The sequence below is a fragment of the Arvicola amphibius genome, chromosome 1 (assembly GCF_903992535.2).
Source record: "Arvicola amphibius chromosome 1, mArvAmp1.2, whole genome shotgun sequence".
In the NCBI taxonomy this organism is placed as follows: domain Eukaryota; kingdom Metazoa; phylum Chordata; class Mammalia; order Rodentia; family Cricetidae; genus Arvicola; species Arvicola amphibius.
The window spans coordinates 163194709-163215909 of NC_052047.1; the positions used below are offsets into that span (position 1 = coordinate 163194709).

The following is a 21201-nucleotide window of genomic DNA, read 5'->3' on the forward strand; positions in this document are numbered from 1 at the left end:
CAGCAGCGGCTTCAGCAAAAGCCTGGAAACTGCAGCCTCCCGGGAGGAGTGGGAAATGAAGTACAGATGTTGAAAAGCAGTCTCCCTTGCTATCCATGTCCGCTCCGAGGCTCGGGGCGTATCTCTGGCAGATAACCAGATGTGCTTGCTGTCTTCCTTCTAGGCAAGCTTGGGCTTTAGTTGGCGTCATTGATGGTGGAAGTTCTTCCTGCAACGAATCTGTGAGGAACTATGAAAACCACAGCACTGGCGGGAAGGCTCTGGCTCAAGGAGAATTTTACACCTTGGATGGCCAGAAGTTCTCCGTGACAGCTTATAGTGAATGGATTGAAGGTAGGCAGAGGTGGTTTGAACCCTGGGAGACACGGGTAAGCACTGAGACAGATAGCGGTGGGGCATTACTGTGTTCAAACATCTGTCTGTCTTGGCAGATTTTCCTACTAAACTTAGATCTTGTAGACTCAGGAAGTCTGGACTAGCTACTGATCTATTTTAGGTTAGGCAGTCCTCCTTGGACTATGTTCTGAATCTTGAGTCATAGTGTCTTATTAAGTCGTGTGGTGGTTAATCTTGGTTGTCAGCTTGATGAGTTCTACAGACCCCTGTCTCCTGGGCATGCAGGTGGTTGAGGAAGTAGCTTTCAAGGTTTATGGAAGCAGCAAGACTGACCCACTGTGGATGGCACTGTTCCCTGCCCAGGGTTTGGCCCTCTCTTCACTCTGTGGGCGGACACAGTGTGATCCGCTGCTTCAAGCTCCTGCTGCCTTGAGTTCCCCACTGTGATGGAGTATCCTCTCCGACTGTGAGGGAACAAATCCTTCTTTACATTGCTGTTGTCAGGGTCTTTTATTACAGCCACACAAGTAATAGAAGTAGCTTCGTTTCTTGGCTTTGACCAACAGAGCCAATCTGGTTGGTGTACGCAGTGATTGAACGTGATGATCTGCTTAGACTCTTTATGTAGAGGAGCCAGTAAATGCTACCTTTGGCCACCTGCAGAGGGAAAATCCCCACCCTGTTACTTAGTGCCCCACCTCTGATAATCTAAATATCTTATGGGCAAATGGAAAATAAAGGAGCAATGCAGCATAAAAATTATTTTAACCATATTGTTTAGAATATTTTTTTCCAGCTCACAGTATTCTAGGATTTTCAATTTTATTTTTATTTATTTTTTAACAGACTTAATTCACTTAACTTTTCTTGTATAAAAACCCTTATGTGGTAGCCACAGCTGGAACCTGGGTCCTCTGAACAGAGACCCTGGTGTGGGTTTTCATAAGATGCTCCTGATAAGGAGACCTAGTGAACACAGTCTCTCTCCAGAGGTCAGGGGTCAGGTAGCTGTAGGTTTTAGAGATGGCATCAAAGGTGGCCTTGGCAAAGTTGCCCAGGTAAAGTGCAGCCTCTGGCTGATGTGTAACAGTCATCAATACTGGCCATCATCAGTAGCTTCTTGGGCACAGGAGCAGAGACTATGCTGGTGCCTCTGGGGGCAGGCGTGAGTTGTACCAACACAGAGCCACAACGGACTACAACTTTGCATGGAAGTATGGGACTTGCCAGTCTTGTTGCTCAGTAGCCTCTCTGCAGAGGGACCATAGAAAGCTTGGCTTCTCGGATGGCAGTGGTTATCACCTTGGAGCACTAAATAATACTAAGACCACATGATGACCACTGTAGCCACTAATAGTGACAAAAGCCTTGAACCTGATCCTCTGGCCAGCCTGAGTCTGCTTCTGCATTGCCATGGTCTTTAGAACCTCATCCTTTAGGAATGCACCAGGAAAAAGTTAGTAATCTCAGATATACGTCTTAATAATCCTTAAAACTTTGTTTTTCTTTAAGCAGACTCTCCCTCTACGGCCCAGGCTTGCATGCCACTCATTGTGTAGCCCAGGCTGCTGTGATTTGTTTGGCTAAAGCTTAACACTGGGTATTTGGGGCTGTCTGCTTTTTGAGATTTCTTTAATTTACCCATTTGCTGCCAGGGCTTTTTTTTTTTTTCACGTTAGTTACAGATTGGCTCCTGCCTGTCTCTCTTTTTTATAATCCCTGCCTTTCCAAGCAAGTGTGATATGAAATTAATGTGAGCCGAGCAAAATTAAGAGATGCTTATTGTATCTGCAGCCCAGGTTTGCTCATCAGTGAACCAAACCAATTTTTCATTAATTTGGACAGTTGTTGATAGAAGGCCTGGGATCCCATTCTGGTTCTTCTGCTTCCTTTTGATCAGAGACATGGGATTCACTTCCTAAACCTTAGTCTTCTCATTTGAAGAATGTGGATAAGAAGAGAAACACAGGATAAGGATACTATATGTATCACATGTGAAGTTTTAACATAGTACATGTAGGCACTGAATACATGCTGATGCTGCCACAGATATGACTTGGGTCATAATAAAATCTTTTGTATGATTGTGATTAAACAGTGTTCTGTTTTAAAGCAAATAAATGGGGGGAACGGCTAGAGAGATGGCTTAGGGTTAAAAGAACCGTGCTCTTCCAGAAGACCTGTGTTCAGTTTCTGGCTCCCACATGGCAATTTACAACTGTCTGTAAAGCCAGTTCCAGAGGATCTGACATGCTCTCTTCTGGCCCGTGTAGACATGGCATACATGTGGTACACAGACATACATGCAGTCAAAATATTCATACACATAAAATAAAAATACATATAAATAAATGTTTAAAAAATTAAATAAATGGAATCTCTGACATGTGACAAGAACTCTTCACTGCTTCTGAGCCACGTGGGTTTAAGAGCAGAAGTACCTACAATGGGTGGAGAGTTGGACCCAGCCCTGCTCCCGGCCTCCAGAGTGCCTCAGGCCCAGGTGTTAAACACCAGCCCTAGCTGGAGTTTGGTCCTGTGTGTGTGCAATAGCCCAGTCTACAGGAAAGTTCCAGGCTGGGGCGACTACAGCAGGGGTTGAGTCAGCTCTTCCTGTGTAGGGACCTTAATTTCCACGTCACATTGGCTGCTTGTTTCTAGAAGTGGGAACTCCTGCCATCTGCCATGGGCTGACTTCCTCAGTGACTCTTGCTTTCTGGAAGGGGTGGAAATTCTCCATAGGAAGCAGGAGACTAAACTCACTTCCTTTTAGATGTCAATGAGGAGTGCCAGGTAGAGATTGTTGTGGGCAGGGTTTTTTCCTCAGCCTAGAAAAAAGTGAGAAATTATCAAACACTAAAGTGTTCCCAAGTCCTTTCTGACTTTTTTTAAAGAGAAATAAATTCTAATGACTTTTTAAATAAAAAGTTATTTATTTAGTATAGAATCTTGGACAAAAGTATTGAAATTTAACGTGAAAAAATTGAATATTTCATCATCACTCCTATTTATGGAGTATTTTATTTTATTAAAACCTTAATTTTGGAGTAATGATTTGTGGTAGGATTTCTGATGATCTTTGTTCTTAAGTGTCCTATTTCTATTTTTGGAAGGATATGATATATGAAAATGAAAATCTGTTATAAGTAAAATTTTTTGTTTATTTATAACATTTTCATTTGTAAACAAAATTTTATAAATAAAAATCTATTATAATTTCTGGAGTTATTTGTCTTAGTATACATGAGTCTAAGAAATTTACTGAGAATGTACCCTAAGCTTACTAGGTACTTGTGTGAATGCTTGTATTTGCATGTATGCATACACATGTGTACTTTACAGAAAATACACAGGCAGGGCCGATTGGTCTCCAGTGGCAGACTTCATGACTTGGTCAGGTTAGGCTTTATCTGGCTATCGACTAAGATGGTGAGACCGTATTGTTCGTGTTTCTTGCCCACATTTCCTGTCTCTTTTCCTCCCACCTCAAGTAGCCATATTTTTCAGTTCATGAGAATCAGCATCATCTTTCTGGTTAAGATGATGCTGGAGAAGCATTTATCCAATGCGAATCTTTCTCATCTATCGATTTTGTAAAGCAGCTGTCTTCTATCCTATGCACATTTCCCTGAGAGCAGCTTTTTGCTCATGACATTTTTTAAAGGACAGATATTGTAGGAACAGTAAATGCTTCAACACTGCATTGTGTAAGCCAGAGAGATGGTGGATTAGGATTTCTCTACCCAGTGAGATACCAGCTTTGATTTTTCAAAGGCTAAGTATAGGAGAGACCGCCTAAAAAAAAATAAGTATTTTATTGTTATGATTAACCGCCATGGCCAAGGCAATTTATAAAAGTCAAACATCACTTTGGGGCTTACAGTTTCAGAGGGTTTGAGTCTGTGACCATCCTAGTGGGGACTGTAGCAGCAGGCAAGCAGGTGGGAGCAATAGCTGAGTTCACATCTTGATACAACCATGAGGCAGAGAGAGCAAACTGTTAATAGCATGGGCATTTGAAAGCTCAAAATCCATGACACACTTCCTCCACTCCTAGTTTTTCCCAGACAGTTCCTGCAACTGGGAACCAAGTATTCAGATGTCTGAGCACACGGGCCATTCTCCTTCAAATTTCCATACCACCCATCGGTAGTCAGAAGTTTCCATCATTTACAGTATGTCATTCCCCAGAGGAGTTAAGGCAGATAGGTCACAATCATGTGCTCGAAGGTCACAGTCAATCAGACAGGCTCTAATTGTGACCTGTACTGTGAAGAAGAGAGAGTCGTGAGTGAGTACATGAGGGGCTTTACCCTGCTGCCGTAAAGCCCCTTGCAAGGATGAGGAAGGTATAAGTACTAACAGTGCTTGCCCAAGCCCAGAGCACAGGTTACTTCCAGCAAGGATGGCGCAGATGTCTTTAAAGTCTTGCCATCTCGGTTTGCAGTGCTGGGGGACCAAATTCAGGCACAGTGTGTGTGCTGGACTGGTGTTCTACTTACTGGGCTTCTTCCCCAGGAGTGTCCCAACATTTTATAAATGAGGTAGACAGTAATTTGTTTGGTGAACAAGAGTAGACACTCATCCTAGGCAAAGAATGCGGACTGTGTTTGCCCTTCCACCATGTGGAACTGAGAGAAGGTGGCGTCCAAGAGGAGCCCAGCCTTTACTGACTTTATTGGTGCCTAGACCGTGGATCCTTGCAGCCTCTAGAACTTGGAGAAACTGATTTCATTGTTTATAAATTTTAGAAAGAAATGGTTAAAGCATGCACAAAGCCCAGCAATGAGGCATGTTTGCAGTATGCGTTCATTCCTAGCACAGGGTGGCACTGATGTCCTGTTGCTTCTGGTGATCTGGACCAAATAAAGCCACTGGACATTTCTTTCAGACCTCTCCTGTGTCTGGCTGCTTCTGTTCAAGTGTGATGTGTTCCTGGTACATGTGACTACTTTGGGGCGAGGGTGTGTGGCAGTATTACAGTTCTATACTGGAAGTAAGCAAAGGCTGTCAGCACTGAGAATCTTCAGACTAATTTTAAAGAATAGTTTACTGATATAACAGTTTGTATCATGGCTGGTATTGTGTGGGCTCTCTTCCTTTGGGGACCAGAATCCATATTTTCTTATGTTTATTATTTAGAGACAAATAATTAGTACATGGTTCGCATTAGGGGAAAAATGGCCGAATTGTACTTATTTTAGTTTTTGATTTGTAATTCAGGAACACGTGCTCATGTATTCATTCATTCATTCATTCATTCATTCATTTGCTTGTTTGTTATTTATTTAAGAAAATACTTCTCGGGGCTGGAGAGATGGCTCAGTGATTAAGAGCATTGCCTGCTCTTCCAAAGGTTCTGAGTTCAATTCTCAGCAACCACATGGTGGCTCACAACCATCTGTAATGAGGTCTGGTGCCCTCTTCTGGCCTGCAGACATACACACAGACAGAATATTGCATACATAATAAATATAAATAAATAAATAAATATTTTTTAAAAGAAAATACTTCTTTTTTATTTTTTAATTATTTTTATTGAGCTATATGTTTTTCTACACTCCCCTCACTTCCTCTCCCCTCCCCTTCTACCCTCTCTCATGGTCCCCATGCTCCCAATTTTCCTGGGAGATCTTGTCTTTTTCTACTTCCCATGTTCATTAGATCCATGTATGTCTCTTTTAGAGTCCTCATTGTTGTCTGGGTTCTCTGAGATTGTGAATTGTAGGCTATTTTTTCTTTGCTTTATGTCTAAAAGCCACTTATGAATATAATATTTGTCTTTCTGGGTCTGTGTTACCTCACTCAATATGATGATTTCTAGACCCATCCATTTGCCTGCAAATTTCAAGATGTCATTATTTTTTTCTGCTATGCAGTACTCCATTGTGTAAATGCACCACATTTTCCTTTTCCATTCTTCAGTCGAGGGGCATTTAGGTTGTTTCCAGGTTCTGGCTGGGACAAACAATGCTGCAATGATCATAGTTGAGCACATGGCCTTGTGGTATGATTGAGCATCCTTTGGGTATATAACCAAAAGTGGTACTCCTGGGCCTTGAGGTACATTGGAAAGCACTTCTCCTGATGCCTGTTTGTTTGTTTAGGAATCTCTCTCTCGGGTTTCCGGGTGGAGATTGCAGATGGAGCGAAGCTTCACCTGTTGGATGATGTTAGCAGCTGGGAAGCCGGAGACCGAATTGTGGTTGCCAGCACCGACTATTCCATGTACCAAGCAGAGGAGTTCACTCTTCTCCCGTGTCCCGAGTGCAGCCGTTTTCAGGTCAAAGTTAAAGGTACTGGACTCCTCACTTGACTTTAGGAACACACTCTTTCCTTGGTCTTTGATTCCTGTTCAAGGGCTTAGTGGTAAGCGCACCCAATGCGAGATTCCAGAGGGTGACACACAGAATGCTGCCCTTACAGGCAGTGTTCCCACCATGGGTGTGACGGAGCAGGTGATTGGTGCTCCTCTGTCTCCGTTTCCTTATTAAAGGAAAGGATGAGCACTGGGCAGACTGGTGTTCTGAAGTCCATCCTAGTTTCTTACTATTTATTTATTTGTCAGGTATTAGTAAACCTGACTAACAAGGAATTAATTTTTAATATTAGCCTGTCCTCCCTCCCTCCCTTCTTTCTTTCTTTCTTTCTTTTTTTCTTTCTCTCTCTCTTTCTTTCTTTCTTTCTTTTTTTCAAGACAGGGTTTCTCTGTGTAGACCTGGCTGCCAAAAAGACTAGGACTGTTGCTTTGTAGACCAGGCTGGCCTCCAACTCACAGAGAATCTCCTGCCTCTGACTCTCAAGCACCAGGATTAAAGGTATGTATCACCACTGCCTGGCATTAATATCAGCCTCTCTTAAGTAGAGAAAGTATTCTTTGAATTTCTACTTGCTTGACTAAAAAAAGAAAAGAGATCGTTAGTCATATTTAAAATAGAACCAGATAAGATAATTTGATGAGACTTTCCTCTCCTGCTGTGATTGTGAGTAGTGCAGGTTTTGGAAGAGAGCAGACTTGTGAGGTGCTTACTGTGAGCTGTGAGCGCAAAGAATGGCTGCCATGTGCCAGGCCCTCATCCCCACTCCTGCCTCTGCCCGCTGGTCCTGCCCAAAGGTCCGTGTTTCCCTTCTGGGTTTTAGCACGCTGTTTCCTTCCATTGCTTTCTTACCTCTGTACTCACAATTATACCGTGACGCCTCAGAGCAAAAGCTACAGACACCCTTCAAAAAGTATGTGCTTGCTTTTGAGTAAAGAATGTTGACGTTTGAAACTGTGCTTTAGAAAACTAGTAAGTAGAATGTTAAGTAGAATTCTTAGTTTAGAGTTGGCATTTTTTTTCCCTCTGTGTTTTATTCAGTTTTCTACTTTTCCCTTTTTTGATAATATCAGGCACACAGAAATAAAAAGGAAACTCCCAAGTTACAGCGATACTATCCATCATTACTATCTGGGGAAAGTCCCACACTCCTTCCTGAGTTTAATAGAAAAACATCAGAGGAAGAAAATAAACTTTTTTGAAATTGCTTATAAATTTCCAGGAAAGGTAGCTATTTAAAAGACAGTAAGCAGGAGAGAGATGTGTGTGTGTGTGTGTGTGTGTGTGTGTGTGTGTGTGAGAAAGAGAGAGAGAGAGAGAGAGAGAGAGAGAGAGAGAGAGAGAGAGAGAGAGAGAGACTGGCTAGTGTGCAGATGCTGGCTCACAGTGTGAGGTGGAAGCACAGCATGACATCCTGTAACAAGAGCTGCAAACACCTTTATTTCTCAGATTCCCTGGCATTTGGTTCTTCCTGTGGTCATCAGGTGGCTAGACTTAGGGAGAAGGTGTCAGGCCAGTCCCATGCCTTTAGTGCTAACCATGGCAGGACTGAGCTAGATAGAGAGGGTGAAGCAAGCTCTCTGGCCCTGCCTGGGGCTGAGGGCAGCAGCAGGAGTTCCGGTTTTGGGCGAGCAGTGGATTGACAGTCTGTAAGATCCCTGCCTCTGGGCGTCTGTCATCTCTGAGGTGTTGAGATTGTCAGATGAGGGAGAATGCTTTTCTGGGTGGCTTCTCATCTTCTTTTCTTTGTTCTCCCATTATCCTTCCTTCATCCGGATCACCAGAGACCCCGCAGTTCCTGCATGTCGGTGAGATCATAGACGGGATAGACATGAGAGCTGAGGTTGGAATTCTCACCCGGAACGTTGTGATCCAAGGAGAAATGGAGACCTCCTGCTATGCCGAGAATCAGTGCCAGTTCTTCGATTATGACACCTTTGGAGGACACATGATGGTTGGTCAAAGGATTTGATGGCTTCTGTGATGCCTAGTAGCTAAGTACTGAGACATGTTTAAGTTGCTAAGGAACTTTTGAGTGGTGGAGTTAGGCAGGGTGTGTATATATGTGTTGTGTGGGTGTTATTCATATATATGGATATGGAAAAGACATTGTAATTCTTTTTTAAATATTAGAAAATGTTTAAAAACAAAACCAAATGAAACTAAAAGAGAGCAAGGTGTGGTTGTATACACCTATAATCCCAGAACTTGAGAAGCTGAACCAGGAACATCAAGCATCAAGGAGTTCAAGGCTAGCTTTGGCTAATGTACTGGACTATGTAAGACCCTGTCTTAAACACACACACACACACACACACACACACACACACACACACACACACACGAAGAACTTTGTGCCTTTAGGTAGCCTGGGCTGTAGTTCATCCATTAAGAATTGTTCTGTGAAGAATTGTTAACGTTAGACATCATGAATTACACAGTCTCACAGAGAACACCAAGTTGCACTTGGTCTGCAATTTCTCAGAATCTCCTGGTTCCTTAAAAAGCTGATATTACCAAAGGGTCGACAGTACTAATATGCACAATCAAACTCTGGTTCTATAAAATTTATTGTGTGCAGATTTTTATTCTGGAGAAAAACAAGCAGTTACCTTATGGCAGACAGTATTCTGTGTGGCCAGTTTTGGGGTCTGATCCACATCTGGCTACGAGTGTCTGAGCTCTCTTTCTGGGTTGGGTGGCCTTTGATTATTGGCTTTGCTTCTGAATCTCTGGCTTCAGAAATGCTGGTGCAGAGTTACTGCTTTATTTTCAATTATGTGGTTGAAAGACCCAGTGCTTAAAGATATTGAGAGTATTCCAGCTTCGCATCACAGGGGAGATTTCCCCATAGGGGAAAAAGAGCTTTTCCAACTGAACACTGGTAAGGAGTTAGAAATAAGTAGCTATCCAGTAGCTAAGAAGCTGTGGTGGAGGGTAGAGAGATGAAAGGGAATAAGACTCTGAATGACCCAAATAGAGAGCCTCTGATCTGATTTAATAATCATCTTGGCGTCAAGATGAAAAGCAGTGTACACTTAGTAGTCACCATTAGCACAGTTGGAATTTTCATCTTTTTCTCGTCTGTGGTTATGGGGGGCAAAGTGGATCTTCAGGTTCTGACCCCTTTAGTTTAGCGGTGGCTTCATCATGTGTAGCCTTACTGACACGGTTGAGTCTTACGTGGATTTGAACAAAATACGCAGGTAGGTGCAGTGGTGCACACCTGTCATCCCAGGGCTTGCTAGGCTGAGGTAGGAGGATTCCTCTAAAGATGATGATGAGGCCAGCCTGAGCTACATACTGAGTACCAGCCAGGCCAGCCAGGGCTACATAGCAATGCCTGAGGAGTAAAACAAACCCGGCCCCACCCTACAACTCCCTATCCTACCCTGTCCCACCCCCACCCCTAGAAAGCAGTGCATGATTTTCCCTGTTTCATTTTTCCATATTTCCGATTAGAAGTCAGTCCCATGGCTCTTTGAAACTTGAGTCTGTACAAAGAAGCATTGACTATGGTTTTCCCCTTTCACAGTACTGGGAATCCGACTGGGGGCCTCCCACAATGCAATTGAACACTACGACTGAGCTACATTGCTAGCCCCTAAGGTGCTCAGTTATTAAGTGAGGCTCTAGTAAAACATAAAAGGAAAATGAATGTGCTTATTTTATTGGTGTATGTATGCTTGTGTGGGGGTGCGGGTACGTGTGTGTATATATGCGTGTTCACACGTACACTGCCTGTTTGTGGAGGCCAGAAGTCATTCTTAAGGGTTGTTTCTCAGGAGTTATCCACTTTGATTTTGAGATGGAGTCTCATTGGTACCTAGGACTCACCTATTAGACTGGCTGGTCAGCAAGCCTCCTGAAACTGCCTGTATCTGCCTCCCCAGTACTGGAATCACGGACATTTACCTCCCTCCCTTGTCTCTTTACATGGGGCTGGAGATTGGACTCAAGCCCTTACGTTTCCATAGCAGACATTCTACCAACTGATCCATCTCCCCAACCCCCAAAATGTTGTAAGATATTTCCTCTGTAGACATCTTCTGTTTACATACTATATACGCATGCTTATTCCTTCTTTCCTGTCCTGAAAGGATTCCACTTGATTCGGAATACTTTGCCTTATAGATAGAGAAGAATTTTACTTCAGTCCATCTTTCTTACGTGGAAATGAAACACATGGGCCAGCAGCACCTGGGGCGCTATCCTGTCCATTTTCACCTGTGCGGAGACGTAGACTCTAAAGGCGGATACAGACATCCCGCCTCTGTGGATGGCCTGTCTATTCACCATAGCTTTTCAAGGTGTATCACTGTGCATGGAACCAGTGGCTTGCTAGTAAGTAGCCTCGCATTGTGCTGACGTGGAGCGGTTATTGAAATGTTAGCTCTCCTTATTCTCACGACGCCTCCATTTTCTACAAGTAAGCTGTTTGACCACAGGCTGTGCTTCAACCTGCTCTTACTGAAGAATCTGTCTTTCCATCTGTAGAAGCCTAGTCTTTTCTTAAATAACCACAATTGTCTTATATGATCACTTTCTACGGAAGCCCCAAGCAGTCTGTGTCCAGTGACTTTATGCACCTACATTTCTGCAGATCAAAGACACCATTGGATTCGACACACTAGGTCATTGCTTCTTTTTGGAAGATGGTGTGGAACAGAGAAACATTTTGTTCCATAACCTGGGGCTTCTTACCAAGCCAGGAACTCTCCTCCCCACGGACAGGAACAGTTCCATGTGCACCATCATGCGTGACGGGGTGTTTGGAAACTACGTGCCCGTGCCTACCACAGACTGTATGTGAGTAATTACTGGACAGTGAGTTGGGTGGTGGTCAAGCCCTTTGACTTTTGGGGGAAACTGTTGCTGGGGAGATTTTAAGGGGTAGGTTTCGGTGAAGAATGTTTCAGTCACCTTCAACAATGCCTTGCAGGGCTGTTTCAACTTTCTGGATTGCCCACCCTAACAACCATCTGATCAATAACGCAGCTGCAGGCTCACAGGTAAATTACACTGTTTTGGCTGTCTCCATGCTTCGACTGTGCTGGCTTCCATGACAGTGATGTTTGTGGTGAACGCGTGATATGGTCTTCTGGTGCTGCTTGTCTATTGAGAGTGAGCTGACCGAGGTGATTCTCATTTCTCTAAATCCTTGACAGCTAGGAGCTTCTGTCTAGACAGAAGACCAATGAGAGAACACAGGTGAGCTGGTCTAGGAGTGTGTCATCTCCAGGAGGGATTCACAGTGTGCTCTATGTGGTCTTTCTGGTTTCTCGTGTTTTCGTCTTTGGTGGACAAGCAACACATCACTTCCAACTCTGGTGCTCATGAAAAAGGGAAGCCTTCCCATGTTCTCATTGGAATGAGACAGTGTGTAGACTACTCTGTCATTCTGGTCAAAGAACACATCTTTTTGGTAAGTGCAAGGGCTAGTTTCTTTCAGGGACATCATGATAAAACAGCTAAAACCTCAGCTACTATTTGTTTAAGACAGACGGATAGGTTTATATACACTCAGGAAAACAATTTCTATGAGAAAAAAACCATTATTTTTACATGGTAGAGATTGTCCCAGTGGTAAACACAGGTTAATTTATCCTTACAGTTGAGTGTAGTTCAAAATTACTGATTTATACAAATGAATTTTTAACAAAACTATCAAGACTGTAACTGGGCTGGAAGTTAGGGTGTAGATCTGTGAACATCCGGTAACATGTAAACATCGGTATGTACGCATCGTAGTTGTTTAACATGTTAAAAGGGCTGGAAATGTGTAAAACCATTTCTGAGGCTTCTGTAAAGACAGGAGCTAACGGGAGTGTTTCCTTGAGCAAACAGAATACAGGCATCACTGTGGAACCACTGAACCTGCATCTGTGATGTTCTGAAAACATGAAATGTAACCCGAAGGACTCTGACATTTGAAGACTGTCTTTTGACAGTCGATGATTTCTTATTTCTATTCCTTCGTTCTCTGTCCAGTACCCGAGGAGCTCGTGTGGGTTTGTGCCCAGCATTTCTTACTGGAAAGTTAGGACCGAGAGGCAAGCCTGTAGCCTTGCCTGCTTTAAGTCAGCAGCCAGAACGCTGCTTCCTTTTAGCTTTGCCAGAAGCTGGGACCTCAGAGGAGAGCAGTTGCCCACAGAAGCCTGGGGCAAGTCTGTGAGACGCCCTCCTGATCTTGAGCGAGAATAACGAATGTGTCTCAGGCATGTTCTTCTGGTCATTCTGGAATTTTCTCTCTTCTCTTTAGGAAAACTGCTTCAGTAAAGACAACATTTGTCAGGGCCTTCTTCTCGCAGAGTAGGAGAAGCCATTTCATTGTACCTTACCATTGCCTTTACAAAGCTGTCATCGCCTCTTTAGACATGACAGTGGCTAACAACAAACTGCTGCTGGGTGCCTGTACATCTCTCCCCCCCAAACCCATGGCATCTTGGGAGGACTGCCATTGCCCTCTGCTTGCAGGGGTATGGTCTCAAGCCTTTTCTCCAGCCCCATTAAGTTTTCTTCTGCTGTCTGAATTGCATCCAAAATGTTGAGGTGGCCAACGGTTCTTTCAGGATAGTTTGTTTTATGAAGACCCATTTGTAAACTTTGATCATGGAAAAATGTTGACATTACAGTCAGTTGGGTGTGTAGGTATGTGTACTTTCCACACTCCGTGTTTCCTCTGTGTCCCTGAAGGACTTTAGTATACACTTTAGTATACTGCATGTGCCATATCTTAGTTACCTTTTCTTCTCCATTAGATTGTGAATTACTCGACAATAGTCTTATTACACATAACCACGTAGTGAGCACTAAATAAATACATACTGAATTTGAACCAATATCTTTTTATACTGTATAAGTTTTAAAACGCTGCTTTATCACCATTCCATGGTGTGAATTTATCCTTCACTTTGGGCTGATTATTAATTCAGTTATAAAATGTAAAAAATGGGAATGAAATTAATAAGAACTTTTATTTCTGTTTTCATGTCTCACTTTTAAACTGATCTGCTGTTAGGGCCAGTAGTCCTTCAGTAAAACAGACAGGGTCCACACTGAGAGACAGCACCCTGATTCATACATGTGGCGTTTTCTCCCCCACGTTGGCACAAACTTGCCTGAGAACAGGAAGGGCATTGGAGTTGTTTGAAAGAAGCCAGTGAGCTCTGCCTGCCAGCAGACAGTTGTTTAATAGGCATGACTCATCTATTGATCAGGTTTGGAGGTAAACATGGAAAACCACATTGCTTAAAGGCTGTGCTGTCCCGGTCATACAGAAGGCAAGCAGGGCTCTCCGTCTGCATAACATTTTAGTCTTAGAACGATGGGAAAGCTGGATTTGGGTATTTGCCAGCTATGTCTTTTGTCCAATCGTGTAAGCAAAATTGTATTTGCTTTGAAAAATAAGCAGATATAACTGCTTGGGGATGCTATATAATGTGGGCAACCTTTCTGCACTCAATTCTGAATTGAAAACAATGGGAAACATTTGTTACAGAGGGTTTTATGAGGGTGTTTCACATGGTGGCTTCATAAAAACCGAGGCTTTATATTCATGAAAACACGGTGTTGTATATTTTCTCTCATTCAAAATCTAAATTTAATACAAGTATGTGTATACAGACATGAAAGAAGAGGACGGCAAGAGGTCAGGAAGAAGGTGTCTGTTATGGGATGAGGGGAGGGGGGGACAAGGAAGGGAAGCAAGGAGGGAAGATAAATACCACACATTTTCTTCATAGAAAGAACCTGGATTTTGTGTGTGTGTGTGTGTGTGTGTGTGTGTGTGTGTGTCTGTCTGTCTGTCTGTCTGTCTGTGTATATAATATCCAAGCAGAGGGAACTGTTTGTGGAAAACAGAGAGGCTTGAAGGCGGGCCAGAGGGGGATGGGATAAATATGAGCAAGGCATAGTGATCCATGCATATGAAAACATCATAAAAAAACCTGTTATTTTATACATTTTACAAAATTTAAGAACTGTTTTTAATGACCTCGCTTTTGCATTTGCAGGATGCTGGAATATGGTACTTATTCCACAAAGAACCTACTGGGGAATCCACTGGGCTGCAGCTCCTGGAGAAACCGGAACTCACTCCACTGGGAATATTTTATAACAACAGGGTGCACTCAAATTTTAAGGTAGGCTCTGGCTTTTGACGTGTGTCTGAGGCACAGGGCAGATCCCTCGCTGCAGTCAGGCCCTCCTCTTGCTGCTGTGACAGAGTGGCACAGACAGTACTTTCTGACGAGCAGATGTTCGCTTGGCTCAGGGTTCTGGTGCCTGGGACTCCTAATGTAGGACCAGCATCTGGTAAGGACTAGTCTAGTCACATCATCCCAGGACACTGCATACACTTGCATATACGATCTGTGTAAATCTGTCATAGACTCGTTGATCAGTCCTCTTCTTTCTTGTCACTTGCTGTCTGCCTGCCCGCCCGCCTGTCTGCCCGCCCGCCTGTCTGCCTGCCCGCCTGCCTGCCCGCCTGCCCACCCGCCCGTCTGCCCGCCCGCCCGTCTGCCCGCCCGCCCGTCTGCCCGCCCGCCCATCTGCCCGCCCGCCTTCCTTCTCCCTCACCTTCTTATCCTCAGTGTGAAGTTTCTGGGATCATACATGTTAGAGGATACGTGTCTGAGACTTAGGACTTCTGCTTCGCTTCCCTGCTTCTCTCCACAGTGTTCATTGAATATCTTTTAGCCAGTACTACTACCGAGTATGGGGATGGTGAGATACCGTTTAAGAACATTGCACTTAATTTAAATCACCTACAGGTCATTCAGAAAACGCAGTTTCTGTGTTTGTCACTCGCCCCTCCCTTCCATCGTGATGAACATCCTTGATTCCTTTCTTGTTCACAGGTCACTTTTTACTGCACGTGTAATCATTAGATCTTCTGCTGTGATATGACTCGTATCAGAACACAATTAACATTTCCATGTGGGAGCTTCAGAGGATCCTTTAAAACCTATCTCAGTGTTGGGGTTGGAGAGACGGTTTAGCAGATAAGATGCTTGCTGTGCAGCATGTGGACCCGAGTTAGGATCTGAGCACCTGGGCAAAGAGCTGGATGTGGCTGTGCACTTGTAAGCCCTGAGCTGCTGCGAGCAAAGACAAGAGAGTGGCTGGGGCTTGCTGGCTACCAGCTCAGTCCCAGGTTCAGCAAGAGACCCTGTCTCAAAAGGATCAAGTGAGGAGTGATAAACAGGACAGCTGATGCTCGTCTCTGACCTCCCTACATGTGCACACAGGTTCACTCCCCCCACCACCCCACACACACGTGCACATACAATACTCAGACACCCAAGTCTTAAGCGTTAGGAGAGGCTTTGTATCACTTGAAGAGCCGAGAGAAGGAACAAACTGCTGTGATTGTCATGAGATGGGTAACTGACTAAGGCTAATATTTGGGAAGTAGCATTTCAAAGGGGTAAATCTTTAATTTTTAAAAATGACATTTGTGATATGAAAATGATCTCTAATTCTTAGTGTCATATGATGTGACAATATGCACTTAATTATAGGAGTATTAAATCTGAGTGTATAATTAGGTTTTAATTTGTTAAACATGGGAATGATTATGCAGAAGATTTTATAACTAAAGGAAATTGAATTGGAGTCCTAAGGAGAAAATAGCCGTGTTTGGATTGCTCACCACGAGTGTGCATTCCGACCAGCCCCTGTGGCTCTGCTTGTTGAGGCTTCCTGAACCTCTCCCTGGGTCCAGGTCAGCCATGTTCATTTGCTGCTTGCTGGGTTCCACTGCAGTGTTTTATGGACATGTTAGAAACACATTCAAAATGGAAATCCTTTCTTTTATGCTTGCCCTATTTCTTTGTGTCTATTTCAGTGCATTAAACCACTAGTTAATTCCATGTTTGACCTAATTAAAAAAAATAGCTAAACTTCCCTTCTTGGCCCCAGATGTTCATCAATTACCCTGTGCCGTCACTCTCCCCTTGCCACAAACCCGGGTCATTTCAATTTCCTCCTGAATGACTGAGTGTCTCTCATTCATGTCTGGTCTCTTCCCTTCTGCCCCCTTTAGCCCGTCTTTAGCTGCGTAGTTTTTCTTGTTTGTAGTGTTGCTTTTGGTGCTTTTTGTAAAATCCCTGTTGCCTTACATATTCAGCATACCGTTTTAAAAATATTTATGATACAGAAACTATCTCTAATTAATTCTTGCTGTCATATGCCATGACAACACATACTTACGTTATTAGTTGTAAGAGAATTAGATCTACAGGTGTGTAAGTGTGTGTGTGCATGGCCTGACATGTGGTTATCTTTTCTCTCCCCTCCCATGTTTCTTTTTGTCTGTCCTGTCGTGATTGTCCTATCGAGGACTTATCCTCTATTTCTCCATGCTACCTCTTCTCTCTAGATTTTCTTTGGACAGACCCTTCTGTGAGTATTTTTCTCTTGGACCTTAAGCTGCTCCCTGCTTACCGTTTGCCCATTCTGTGCTCAACCAGTCCCTCCCCATCTTGAGGATTTCAGCATCATGTAGGAGACACATCTGGAGTTCTCTCCCTGCCCTGAGGAAGCTTCATCTCAGTGCCTTTTTGCCACCAGTGCCTCCTGTTTCCCAGTCCTCATGCTTATGAAGCCTTGGGCACAGCTGTTTCTTTAATTGCATGCCCATGACTGTTTGTATATCAGTAACAGCAGGGAATATATTTTACTTGCTAATTAACATATATGCCGTTGAGTGTGCAATAAATAAGTGTCTGTTGAATGAGCAAATGAATAAGCTAACAATAGCCAGGAAAACTGTTGCTTTTCACAGTACCTTTGCTTTGTGGGTTGCTGTACCCGCCTCCCATTCCCAGTTTTAGGTGAAAGGATAAGCTGAAAAATATTTTCACACCTTGTCATGCGTGTGGATGTACCTTAGGCTCTATATTCATTTTAGCCCATCGTTGTGTATTGCAGGCTGGTTTATTTGTTGACAAAGGTGTCAAAACAACCAACTCCAGTGCCTCGGACCCAAGGGAATACCTCTGCTTGGATAACAGTGCAAGGTAGGGCTGCCTTTTCAGTTTACACCCAGGCTTGTCTTCTCGAGCAGAACGTTCAGATTCAAGTACGTGGTGTTCTTTCTGATGCAGCCCACGTAGAGGAAGTTCTGAAAGCTTCTGTAAGAGCTTTGGGAAATCTCTCTGTTGTCTCAGTCCTGAGCGTGGGCTTTTTATCTTAACAAAATGCCAGGGAAATTGATTCCTTTCTCCTTTATCACAGTGGAAATTGATGTTAGAGGGAATTACAGGAGGAAATCAAAACAGAAGACAGGTTAACAAGGTTTCTCATTGGAAACAAGTCACTGAAAGCCCCCCAAAACCTAAGCATCTAGAATTCATGGGTAGTGGTCAAATGGAACATTGCATTGGCTTTATTTCAAGGGAATGGTCCCAGATGTGGTGATTGAGCTGGCTCTGGTTTTTGCTGGTAGCCTCAGGTTCCCCTCCTGGCAGGCTGTGGTACTCTCCCGTGTAACCACATAATGTGTTTGGGATGTGGGTCAGTGTTGCAGCAGGCTCGCTCGTGTGCTGTGTGCCAGCCAAAGTAAATGAAATGTCTCAGGTGGAAATAAAGTGTGCTGTATAATGTGGCAACCTGAAGTCATAGTCAGTAGAGACCATGAGCATACTCTTCATACATAGATTTCAAGTTTATTGACTAGATTATAAGGTTGAATGGGGGATAGATTGCAAAGACTTGCTAGACATTTGGAAGAATAATGACTAGCTTGGTTGTTAAAGGAATAAAGCAGGAACACACAGGAGGTTGATGAGTTTGACTTAATGGTGCGAGGCAGGGTTCTTGCCATGTATTACTAAGATGTGAGTCAGGAGAAAACTGAGGAAAGTGCTCTTGGTGAATCATTTATCAGGATTTCTCAAGGTCAAGTTAAAGCTGAAACCTTGGAGAGCAGTGACCAGGGACCATCTAGAGAAGGCCAAGGTGGAGCACCGGGTAAATAAAATACAAGGCACCATGCGCCTTGCTGGATGATCAACCCAAAGTAGGAATAAAAAGAGCAAATAGATGAGAATAAAATCGGCTGCCCTTGTTTGCTCTCTGCTGCTGTGATAGAAACAGCACAACCAAGGTGGGCGATGGTGGCGCACGCCTTTAATCCCAGCACTTGGGAGGTAGAGGCAGGCAATTCTCCCTGAGTTTGAGGCCAGCCTGGTCTACAGAGTGAGTTCCAGGACAGCTAGGGTTACACAGAGAAACCCTGTCTTGAAAAATAAAAAACAAGAATAAAATCCACCATGACCAAAAGCAATGTGGGGAGGGGAGAGTATATTTCTGCTTCCAGGTTACAGTCCACCTTGAGGGCGGCTGTGGCAGGAACTCGAGGCGGGCTCTTGACGCAGAGACCCTGAGGAATGCTGTGGCTTGCTTGCTCTCTCAGCTCGCCTTCTTATACAGCCTTTTACAGACCCAGGCCCATCACAATTGTAATTACCATTTCGCAATAGACAGCCCAACAGGCCAGTCTGATGTAGGAAATTCCTCAGTTGAGGTTCCTTCTTCCCAGGTGACTCTACTTTATATCAGGTTAAACAGTTGAAGCTAATCAGCGTATTGGTGATGCCAAGAGAATGATGAAGTTGCTATGGAAAAATGGAAAGTTGCCCCTGCTTTTTTTTTCTTCCTGTGTGTGCAAGAGACAGTCTCATGGAATTCCTTCTGGTCTAGAACTCACAGGGTCCTGTCTGCCTTTGCATCCCAAGTGTATGTAAGTAAAGGCAGGAGCCACCAAACCTGGCCACACCTGCTTTTTAAAAGTCTTATAATTGATAGTTTTAGTGAGGTGTGCTTTGTCAAGTTGACCACCAGAAACATTGTTGAACAATTAGCTCCTTTCCCCACCTTGAAAGAGTTTATAGGGGGCTGCAGGGAGGAGGCTCAGCTGGCTCAGTGCTCGCTTTGCAAGTACAAGATGTCAGTTCAATTTCCGGCACCCACGGAGAAGTCAGGCACTGTGGGAGGCAGAGATAAGAGGAGCCCTGGGGAATTGCTGAACAGACAGTCTAGCTGAATCATCAGGCACCAGATCCACTGAGAGACCCTGTCTCAAAAACTAATGAGCGAGTGAAGAAGCCAGCAGACAGGAACATCTGGCTTCCACATGTGTTTGTTCCGTACCCTTTCACGCCTGTGTGCAGAGGCACATGATATTCTGTGAACGTGTTTGATTATATGTATGCACATGAATGGAGGAGTCAGTGGATTTAAGACGCTGTTGGCATCGTAACGAGGTTACCCGGCATGGCTTCAGAAGGTGTTTCCTGTATGGCCAAGGGCATCCTAGGAAGATGGCATTCCTTGCTCTGCACTCCACGAGTTCTCAGACCTGCTTCAAATGTGTGCCCATTGGTAAGGATTAGACTCCATTGGGAGGCTGACCTGGAAAGAAGTAACTAGAGAAGAAGGACAAGATGCTTGGCAGCTGTCTGTGTTGAGTTTTGTGTAAACTGCTGTGTAGACTGTGCCCACGTGTGCTCATGCAACCCAGACATGAGGAAAGATGACAGAGCACAATGAGTAATAAATCAGGCAGTGAATTCCATGCCACGATCGTAGGATCCAGCAGATACATCCAGTCTGTTCCTTAGGGGGAAGCTGACTCACTAATTATCAGATGAGTCTTTCTCCACGGCTGCAAGATGTGAAATAATGGGAATCCAAAGATGGGGACTCCCAAGAGAACTTCATTTGAAGTTGGGGAATTTCATAAAGAACTTTTTAAAAGGGGCGGGGTGAGACATTATGACCAGTTACTGCATCATAACTAATTAGTACATTTAAATCAGAGGAAGTGATTATATTAGTTACTTTTGTCATTGTTGTGACCAAATATTTTACAGGAAGCAAGGGGGGAAGGGTCCATGCTTGTTCACAGTTTAAGGGACATCATGGCGGGGAAGGAAGGCATAGTGGCAGTAGTGAGGTAGCTGGTCACCTGACTTCACAGTCATTGAGCAAGGCGGTGGGGGGGTGCTGGTGGCCAGCTTACTGTTTCCGTTTAGTTCTGTCCAGGACCCCAACCCATGAAATGGTACCACTGGCATTTAGGGTGGCTCGTCCTGTTTCCGTTACCCCAGTATAGAAAATTCATTGCAGTCATGGCTGGAGATGTATTTCTATAATGATTGTAAATCCCATCAAGTTGTCATCAGGATTAATAGTCAAGGGATTGGAGAGAATGCTTAGCGGTTCGGCGTGCTTGCTGCTCTTGAGAGGACAGACAGGCGTTTCAGTCACAACACCTATTCTGGGCAGCTCACAACCACCTGTCACTCCAGCTCCAGGGGACCCAACTCTCTCTTCTAGCTTCTGTGGGCACCTGCACTCTTGTGTTCATACATTCACAGAGACACAGAAATACATAAAATTAAATCTTTAAAAAAATTAACCATCATGATGATGAAAAAAGAGCTGATTAACTATTTTCTTTTTTTTAATTAAAATGTTATTTGTTTATATTCTCTGTACCACCTTTGTGCACCAAAGGAGGGTCTCGGATTCCCTG

General features: G+C 43.9%; 1 protein-coding gene across 4 annotated transcripts in view; it reads left to right on the plus strand.

The window, feature by feature from the left end:
* Cemip2 (cell migration inducing hyaluronidase 2) overlaps positions 1–21201 on the plus strand; it is an 81999-nt gene that overhangs the window by 24533 nt on the left and 36265 nt on the right. For all 4 annotated transcript variants that reach the window (XM_038323797.1, XM_038323813.1, XM_038323805.1 and 1 more), the window contains 8 exons: positions 164–333; positions 6444–6632; positions 8438–8607; positions 10788–10997; positions 11257–11462; positions 11596–11665; positions 14669–14797; positions 17592–17680. In XM_038323797.1, coding sequence (XP_038179725.1) covers positions 164–333; positions 6444–6632; positions 8438–8607; positions 10788–10997; positions 11257–11462; positions 11596–11665; positions 14669–14797; positions 17592–17680 — 1233 coding nt within the window. The remainder of the gene's footprint in view (positions 1–163; positions 334–6443; positions 6633–8437; positions 8608–10787; positions 10998–11256; positions 11463–11595; positions 11666–14668; positions 14798–17591; positions 17681–21201) is intronic.